Raw genomic sequence first — 10,556 nt, forward strand, 5'->3', positions numbered from 1 at the left:
ATTTAACTATCACTGAGATTATTGGGTTGATGTGAGAGATTAATGCAATGTTATCAATAGAGCTGGGCAATAAAAGATGTTTATCTGGAAAATGAGAGATGTCCTCGATCAAACCATTGAGTAATATTCTACACGTAGCCTATGTTCTACAACTAGAACAGGGGTGTTCATTTAATCAATCGTGATATTAAGACAACCACTGGTTGGTTAGATAAATCATTTAATATTTTATTAGATAAAATATAAAATATTGACTTTTTTTTTCTGACATCTGTCGCTGCGTGCTGTTGGATTGTAAGATGCTAATGTATGTGCGCTAATGCGGTTCACCCCTAAATGATCAAATAAACTTTAAATTCCACCAATGCCCATATTGAAGAAGAATTAATGTAAACGCAGTCGGTTTGGTCTAAAGTGAACCTATGTTGTTGGACATTTCTAATGTTGGACTTGAAGTGTACATGTAACTGAATTGAGCACTGTCTAGTAGGCAATGTCATATAACGGCTATTAATCAAACAACAATAACAAGGAAAGAGAAAACCACTCTCTGCTTTTGGCTGAATAACTTGAGTAGTTTTAAAAGTATTAAAGTAATATAATACATTTATAATAATATTTTTAATAATTGTAAGGCGGTTAAAGGAAAGTAGGCGGTGAGAACTGGCTTAACAATATAAATAGTATTTATTTAAATAAAAAGACACACTCAAACACATACAGGGCAGCTGCCCGTAATTCTCTCTCTCTCTAACCATCATCACCGGCCCCCTTTATCCCTCACGCGCCCCATCAGGCTGATTGGGGAATGGGCGTGCATCATTCCAGCCTGGCCCCGCCCTCCTCTACAATAATATTGTTTTTAAGTCTTGGCTGTGTGTTTTGGGTCATTTTCATGCTGAAATATCCATCCATGACCCAATTCAATGCCCTGGTTGAGGGAAGGAGGTTCTCCTTCCTTCATTAGAAATATACTCTTGTAATTACATCATATATTATAAAATCAAGCACCTGGCCTTGAAGTCTGCATTTACAAACATTTGTGAAAAAATGGGTCGTTCTAAAGAGCTCACTGAATTCGAGCGTGGTACTGTAATAGGATGCCACCATTGCAACAAGTCAGTTCATGAAATTTCTTCCCTCTTCGATATTCCACGATCAAATGTAAGTGGCATTATTGTAAAGTGGAAGCGTTTAGGAACCACAGCAACTCAGCCATGAAGTGGCAGACCACCTAAAGTTACAGAGCGGGGTCACCGAGTGCTGAGGCGCATAGTGCTTAAAAGTCGTCAATGCTTTGCTGACTCAATCACTGCAGAGTACCTCCTCTGGCATTAACATCAGCACAAAAAACTGTGCGCCGGGAGCTTCATGGCAGGGGTTTCCATGGTCCAACAGCTGTATACAAGCCTTACATCACCAAGCACAATGCCAAGCATCGGATGGAGTGGTGTAAAGCACGCCGCCACTGGACTCTGGAAACATGTTCTGTGAGATGAATCACGCTTCTCTATCTGGAAGTCTGATGGACGAGTCTGGGTTTGGCGAATGCCAGGAGAACGTTTCCTGACTGACTGAATTGTGCCAACTGTAAAATTTGGTGGAGGAGGGATAATACTACAGGGTTCTTTTGCTGGGGTTGGCCTAGGCTCCTTAGTTCCACTGAAGGGAAATGTTAATGCCTCAGTTAACCAAGACATTTTGGAAGATTATATGCTTCCAACTTTGAGGACGGCCCTTTTCTGTTCCAGCATGACTGTGCCCCAGTGCACAAAGCAAGGTCCATAAAGGCATGGTTGGATGAGTTTGGTGTGGAAGAACTTGACAGGCCCTGACCTCAACCCTACCGAACATCTTTGGGATGAACTAGAATGGAGATTGCGAGCCAGACCTCTCGTCCATCATCAGTGTCTGACCTCATAAATATTCTTCTGGAGAATGGGCAAAAATTCCAACAGACACTCCAAAATCTTGTAGAAAACCTTCCCAGAAGAGTGGAAGCTGTTATAGCTGCAAAGAGGGGACCAACTCGATATTAATGGATTTAGTATGGGATGTCATAAAAGCTCTTGTAGGTGTAATGTGTAGGTGTCCCAATACTTTTGTTCATATAGTGTATAAATCCAAATGCATGTCTAGTGATTAAATTGTAAAATTAGTTTACATAAAGTCATCAGACTACACAGTGTGTGTTTACAGTCGTCTACTGGCTGTTACTGGCATGACGTGGTTTTCAAGTCATGTTATTTATATTTAGTTCAGCAGATGGCAGCAATCTGTCACATTCTCATATTTTATTCATTTTTCAACTTATAGAAGTGAAGGTTATGATTTATTATTATTTTATTTTTCAAAAATGTGCTTATTTGTATAAACAAATTAATGGTAGAAATTATCAATTTACATGCAAGTTAATAAAATAGAATAACATCCCAAAATAAATGCACAATGTTATTGTTCTTCAGGGAAGAATAAAATGTATCATCATCAAAAAAAAGAAGGGGGTTTCACATCCAATCCTTGCAGTCAAAAATGTCCTAAATATCAAATAAGGTGCAATTTTTGAATTCCACAGGAGGGTTAAAAGATCACAGTCACTATTTTATTAATAGTTTTATTCATACTGTCATTCTTTAGTTCATTTCTGTCTACATTTGACTTTCTTCTGGACAGTGATCGAGTTTCATGTGTTTCTTTGTTTCTAAGGTCCTGAGGAGAAGACAAATTCAGAGACAGACTCAGCGACAGATTTAGAGACAGAAAGAGATGATCATTTAGGTGAGTTCACATAATAATAATCTCTAATTATAAATATTAAGATATTTTCTATGACTCTGTCGTCCATTATTTATTCACACATTGAAGGTAACAATGTCAATGAGAACATTGTTTGATCAAACACACATTACTGCGTGATTCTTTGATTATGTTTTGTCTGTATTGAACTCATTGTGTTCTGTTGAATGAAGATCGTTGAATAAACTCAGAGTTTAAGAAGAAGTTTCAGGTTGACAAAACCAGATCCAGTCAGTCAAACCGGTTTAGACTGGGATCAGTGATCTCACTACAAATGTTCTCTGTCATCTCAGAGTTTGATCTTGAGTTCATGATTGACACTGAAGCTCGTGCACATGAATGAGTGACGTTTGCCATGAACAGCCAATGAGTGAAGCTTGAAGAGAGTCAGTGTGATTTACATCTCGATATTCAGTGTTTCAAGGAGGAATATATTTATAGAGCAAGAAGAAACACCTCTGCTGCAGTGAAAGAATATAATGAGTGATTTAATTAATATAAACTCACAATAAAAACATACAGGATAAAAATCCATATTTCCTTTCTGGTGAAGAGACTCGTCACACAATAAATGCTTTAAAGTGAGAATCTGCAAACAGTTTTTATTGTATTTGTATTTCATGTTTCTCAGCATCATGCACTGCATACAGGTTCAGTATTTAAAGATACTCAATAATACATTTTTAATGTGCTGCATTTTTAAGATCCCCAATTTCTCAAATAAACCATTTTAATGTGTATATTAATATATTAAATCATAATATATTAATCTAAATAAATCAAAACATTTCCCTGAGAATGATTATTTTGGAGTGGGAGGTTCATGGGGAGTGACATCATTGTGTCAGAAATGTTACTTTACTCACAGCTGATTGGTTCAGTATAGGGCGGGGCGATATGGACCAAAAAACACATCTCTGTATTTTGAGACCGAATATTGATACACAATATATATCTCAAAGTGGGCTAAGTGTTCAGTTGTATGTGAGATATCAGAAGCACTTTTATTAAAACAGACTTGATCAAAATAAAATGTAAAGTCAGTGTTTCCTTCCTTGTTAAAAAATATACAGCTGCAAAACACGTAAATAACAAATGTATAAAATAAATAGCCTATATTAAATAGAAATAGGTCTCTCTCTGAGAATAATCCTTCAGTTGTTTTCAACAACAATAACAGACTGATTCAAATACAATTACAGGTTTCCTCTCCTGCTTAACAAAATACACCACAATACAAATATAAACAGAACATAAATAATAACACGCCTGATTGCTCTGACAAGTCGACAGTTCTTTACCAGACAAAGTATTTCCTCCTATGTAGTCCTGCACATCTGTAACACATTACAGGTTTTGTAAGGACAAATAGCCAAACAACAGCCTCAAGCTTCAGGGATTCCCTGTGACAGATTGCTGCCATCTGCTGAACTAAATATAAATAACATGACTTGAAAACCACGTCATGCCAGTAACAGCCAGTAGACGACTGTAAACACACACTGTGTAGTCTGATGACTTTATGTAAACTCATTTTATCATTTAATCACAAGATATGAATTTGGATATATAGACTAGGGTATGAGAATTTCACGATATGATAACAGTCTCAGAAAATATCAGTTTCACTGTATTACACAATTACTATTATCAGTGAAAATAGAAGGGTTATTTTATTTATCTATTTATTATAACACTTTATTATAATTGAAACTTGAAAGCATTTATTTTATTGAAGTATATGTAAAGTAAGTCTCCCTTTTGAAAATAAAATAAATAAGAAAGCAAAACATGATAAACATGATAAAAATAGCATGCAACTATAACATGTTAGTTTACATGTTAAATGAACTACTATATGAAAAATAACATCAGCTGTGTGAGCTTTTAAAGTAATGTCCTGTGATTATTAATAATTAACATATACTGCTCCTGTCTGTACATTTAACTCAGTGCTTCTCAACTGGTTTTGCTTCAGGACAGATTTTACATTGGACATCAAGTGTCATAGATTAAACATAACCTGTATTTAATGTGTCCTGGGTCGCATTTCCTTTTATGTTGTATAGTTTTACTATGTACAAAGACATGCATCAAGTGACATTATTTGTGTTGTTGATGTCAAAACCTACAGGAAATTTTTTCCCCCTTTTAAAAATGTAACATATTTGCTTATATGAGCCCATTATTATCCCGTTTGTTAACTAATATTACATATTTATACACATATTACACAGAAGGAAAGGCTCCTCGTTACCATGGTTAGGTCAGTGTGCTAGTTTTAAATAATAGTAATATAATAATAAATTAATGTATTTATGAAAAATAAATATAGAATCCTTAGAATAGAATCCTTTATTTTGGTTACACATTATACACACAGTTTTTTGCAAATATACATTTAAATGTATTAGTTTTCACATATCCCAGCTAACCTGGGGTCAGAGTGCAGGTCAGCCATGATACGTCACCCCTGGAGCAGATAGGGTTAAGGGCCTTGCTCAAGAGCTCAACAGTGGCATCTTGGTGGTGCTGGGGCTTGAACCCCGTCCTTCTGGTCAATAACCCTGAGCCTCAACCACTGTGCCACCACTGCCACCACTGCCATATTAAATGAAGCACATCTTGAAACTTTAACTACAGCTGCCACTGCTGATATAAAATGAAGTCTAATAGATTCTGCATTTAGATTATATCAAATGAAACTATTAAATTTTTTGAAAATATAACAGTTACTTTTACTCATGTAAAATCCTGAAACAAATTTGTAAAGGTGACGATGTGTAATATTTTTATTTCTTTTGGCGTATAACACAGTGTTGCTCTTTTCCTCACGGCAGTTTGGCATGTCAGGGCTGCTACTGTTGAGAGGTTTGGATTGACAATCTCGTAACACTTTAAACTAGAAAAGTCTCACTAGAATTGAAATTGGTCACATCAGTTTTGATGTCTGCTCTCCGCAATATCGAGGGAAGCCCAATTGTTGAACGCGCACGCCAGAGAGAAGAGCAGATAATTAGTGCGAGATCGTTACACTCGCGAAAGTGCAGATGAGAAGTTTTAGCTGATTGCGAGATTATCATTAAATCTGCCTCGGCAGCCCTAAATAGTCGATCACTTGGGCGGCCGCCAAAAGATCTTCAATGGGAGAACCACGGCATGTACTGATTGCATGTAGCTTGAAAGTTCATGTTCAGTTTGATGCTGGTTTCTGTGTTCAGCTTGAAGAAGCTTGTCAATGATGATGACTACTACTTAGCTGTTGGTGGCACTGCTGCTTCTTGGTCTGCAGGCTCAGGCACAGTGGGCACAGTGGGCACTGCTGGGTCAGGCTGACAGCTGTCCTGATCAGCCAGTAGAGTCTCCACATCCAAAACAGCTTTGTGTTTCAATGCATCAATCTTTTCACTTGGGATGCATTTGGCCTGAACTGTGGATCTAAAAGTGACACCATATCAAATAGGTCACTAGTGGCTGGGTCACCGTACTTGGCATTGAGGTATGAATGAATGAATGAACGTTACATTTCTATAGAGCTTTTCTGACACTACTCTCAAAGTGCTTAACACAGTGAACAAGACTCTCCTCAACCACCACTAGTGTGCAGCATCCACCTGGATGATTCGACGGCAGCCGTAGTGCACCAGTGTGCTCACCACACACCATTTAAAAATATCTCTAAATGACATTCATTGAATTAAAGGTGGAAACATTTCTTGGATTTTTATTGTTTAATTAAATAAAAATTCACTGCAAAAAATCCTATTGTTAAAGTGTTTTTGTCTTGTTTTCCATTTAAAATTGTCTAAAATACTTCAAACTAGATACATTTAATTTAGAAGCTGCATATAAGATAAGGGCAGCCCGTAGCATAGGTGACAGACATGGTTGACAGGTGACGCCAGACGAGAGGATTTATTTATTTTTTGTCAGAAGTGTGCCCTCTGGTGATGACTGTGTGCCCCTCTACCCCTGTGTTGAGCTAAATGAGCCACTAACACCCGTACATTACTGATAAAATGGATACATACATGGTCGTATATTCCGATTACTGAAGAGATTACTTTAAATTTTATTGTCATTTGTTTCATTTAATATTTAGTCATTTCAGTTGAAAAACATTTATACATATATAATGTATAAACATATTCATTTCTGTTTTTATGTATGATGTAATGATGCAATACAGAAAGAGTCACTGTATCTTCTCACTCTTTACAAGATAAAGTTTTCCACAAACAGTTGGCACCGGCACCGTTCACCCCGATTTACAGTATCTCTCATAAATGCAATAATCTGCAGAGCATTCAGGAGCGGGAATTAATAAACGAGAGCACAAGTTTTGAGAGAGAATGCAAAATAATTTGCGAGAGAAAGCAAGTGTAAAGGATTTGCATATTTTCTGTCCCACCACCTTGACCTTTAGATGCTCCATACTTTTGGTGCTCAGTAGAAACAGACTTGGGAGGAGAACTAAAATTATTTGTTTCCTGTACGGATCCTGTGTGGCTGTCCGGCATCAAATGAAAGAAACATGACAAAGCCAAAATAAACAAATCATTCTCTGAGACTCTGAGATAAAAGTTTCATTTAAAACGAACGAATTGTTCAAGAACGACCCATCTCAGTATGTCTTTTTGTCTGTATGTCTCTGCAGCTAGAAAAATGAATTATGTAAGCACAATTTAAAAGTATGTTCCCCAACTCTGTGCATCACTGAATTGAACAGCTGTTTCAACAGACTCGTGCTTGCCACATATTGACATTTTCAACTGATAATGTTGAATATATCGAGAAAATCAAATATGATGGAAATTTTATAACTGGGTCCATCAGGTAATTGTAGTGCAACTTCTGTATGGGACCTGGATAGCTGTTACCTTCATGTCAATGGAAAAAAATATATAAAATACTAATACTAACGCTAAAGGAGTATTGCGTAAGGGGGTTACGATGGGCAAGGAGGAGGCGAGAAGCGGGTTGTCAATATAAATAATAATTTAATGAAAAATTCGCTCCAGGCGGTCGGGGAGTTGCTTCCCTCCTCCCCTCGCGGACGGCGGTCTTCCCTCGACCCCTCCAAGTCTGGGGACGGCAAGGCACTCCTCCGCCCCCGGCAGTGGCTCCATCGCTCCAGGCGGTCGACGGCGGCTGTTCCCCGCTTCCGGGTGGTTGGGCTACTTCGTCACCCGGCAGATGGCAGCGGCGCTCCCCTGGGTGGATGGCAGTGTCGAGGACTCTCCGATGGACATCCCTCCTCCTTCCCGGGTTTCTGCACCAATGTAAGGGGGTTACGATGGGCAAGGATGAGGCGAGAACCAGCTTGTCAATATAAATAATACTTCTTAAACCAAAAACACACAAACATAAACACATACAGGGCAGCCGCCCTTAATTTTCTCTCTCTCTCGAACTGTCGTCACCAGCTGCCTTTATCCCTCACGCGCCCCATCAGGCCGATTGGGGAGCAGGCGTGCGACATTCCAGCCTGACCCCGCCCCCCTCCGCTCCACACATTGGTCATTCGAATTTCATCTTTAGTAAAAGTATCCGGGCACCACAGGAAGACTGAAAAGTGGGAAATGCTTGAGCCAATAGTTACATGATTTCGCCATTATTAAAAGTATTAATGTTACTATTCTAAGTGGTCATAAAAAATAAAAAACTGTCATCTGTGGTCAAGCCGAAAAACAGCATTTTTAATTAGTCAAATGCAATCAATAAATCAGCCACAATGCAGTAAAAAACAGACAGAAATTACAGGGTGAGACAAGAGACAGACACAGTGAGTGGGGCATCAAGCCTCTGAGAGGCATTTACAATTTTAAATGATAAAATTAGTTTACATAAAGTCATCAGACTACACAGTGTGTGTTTACAGTGGTCTACTGGCTGTTACTGGCATGACGTGGTTTTCAAGTCATGTTATTTATATTTAGTTCAGCAGATGGCAGCAATCTGTCACATTCTCATATTTTATTCATTTTTCCACTTATAGAAGTGAAGGGTCAGAATTATTTTTAATTTGTTCCAAAACTTTGCTTATTTGTATAAAGAAATGAATGATAAAGTTTAGACATTTATGTGCAAGTTAATGAGATAAAAATAGCATAAAATCCCAAAATAAATGCACAATTGTTCTTACTTCAGGAAGAAAAAGAGTTTCCCATCTGAACTGTCCTGTCAAAATGTCCCAAATATCAAATAAGGTGCCATTTTTGAATTCCACAGGAGGATTAAAAGATCACAGTCACTATTTTATTAATAGTTTTATTCATACTGTCATTCTTTAGTTCATTTCTGTCTACATTTGACTTTCTTCTGGACAGTGATCGAGTTTCATGTGTTTCTTTGTTTCTAAGGTCCTGAGGAGACAGATTCAGGGACAGGAGGAGGATCTAATTCACAAAGTGAGTCAGAAGCACTTTTATTAAAACAGACTTGATCAAAATAAAAAGCAAAGACAGTGTTTCCTTCCCTGTTAGAAATTATATGGCTGCAAAACATCTAAATAACAAATATATAACATAAATAGCCTATATTGAATAATAATTGCCCAATCTCTGAGAATGCTCCTTCAGTTGTTTTCAACAACAGTAACAGACTGATTCAAATATAATTACAGTGTATTTTCTTTAATAGAAAACTTGAAAACTTGGTCTTTAACAAAATACACCGCTGTGAAAATAACAATAAAAATGTAAATAGAACAAAAATAATAACACGCCTGATTGCTCTGACAAAGCAGTTAAGTTTAAAATGTTCAGTTGCCTCACTCTGTGTCAGTGTGGTGCTGGTTTCTGTGTTCTGCTTGAAGAAGCTTGTCAATGATGATGATGAGCTGTTGGTGGCACTGCTGCTTCTTGGTCTGCAGGCTCAGGCATAGTGGGCACAGTGGGCACAGTTGGTTCAGGCTGACAGATGTCCTGATCAGCCAGCATAGACGCTGCCTCTGAGACAGTTTTGTGTTTCAATGCATCAATCTTTTAACTTGGGATGTATTTGGATCGTGGATCTACAAGTGAGGCCATGTCCAACAGGTCACTAGTGTCTGGGTCAGCATATAAGATATTTAGACTTGCTATAAGAGAATTTATCTTAAATATAATTCTGCCAGTGTAGTAATAAAACATGTACTCATATTCAAGATATTTGCTTTAAAAGCAAGTCTAAATATCTTATATGTTACTTCTCAGGTAAATGTATCTTGTTTTAAGGATTTTTCAATATTAAAATATTGAAATTAATTAAATAATATATTCAAAATTCTCAGATAACAATTGTTTCTCCTGCAGTATAGCTGCTAAAGTAAATGTACATACAGTTATTTGTATATTTATATTAGAAAACAAACCAAAAAAGGCAAATCATCAAAATATATATATATTTTTTTATAATGAAGATTTCTTTGTTTCACTGGCTGGGACGGATTACCGACCATGCCAATGGGGCCAGTGCCCAGGGGCTCTTGAATGCCCGGGGGTAAAAACTGTGCTGATTTCAAAGTCACCGAATATTAGGGGGGCTGAGATGAGTTTTATGGGGCTGAACCATCCTAAAAGAGGCCTAATAACACAGATGGCTTTTTTTTGCAATGTATAATGGGCGAAGACTCTCTCACCTTTGTGTTCACTTGATCCATCTTTAACTCACAAAAAACACTTTAATTTCTCAACTCTTTCTTCTTTATAGAGCGGAGTATTGCAGATTTTCTTCACCATAAGATACACACGTTACACTCATATTATAATTCACTATGT

General features: G+C 37.4%; 1 protein-coding gene across 1 annotated transcript in view; it reads left to right on the plus strand.

Moving 5' to 3' along the window:
- LOC127642915 (titin-like) overlaps positions 1 to 10,556 on the plus strand; it is a 482,588-nt gene that overhangs the window by 204,647 nt on the left and 267,385 nt on the right. Inside the window, exons 6-7 of the mRNA XM_052125364.1 lie at positions 2,707 to 2,778; positions 9,159 to 9,206. Of these exons, the coding sequence (XP_051981324.1) occupies positions 2,707 to 2,778; positions 9,159 to 9,206 (120 nt within the window). The remainder of the gene's footprint in view (positions 1 to 2,706; positions 2,779 to 9,158; positions 9,207 to 10,556) is intronic.

The sequence above is a fragment of the Xyrauchen texanus genome, chromosome 1 (assembly GCF_025860055.1).
Source record: "Xyrauchen texanus isolate HMW12.3.18 chromosome 1, RBS_HiC_50CHRs, whole genome shotgun sequence".
Taxonomy (NCBI): Eukaryota; Metazoa; Chordata; class Actinopteri; order Cypriniformes; family Catostomidae; genus Xyrauchen; species Xyrauchen texanus.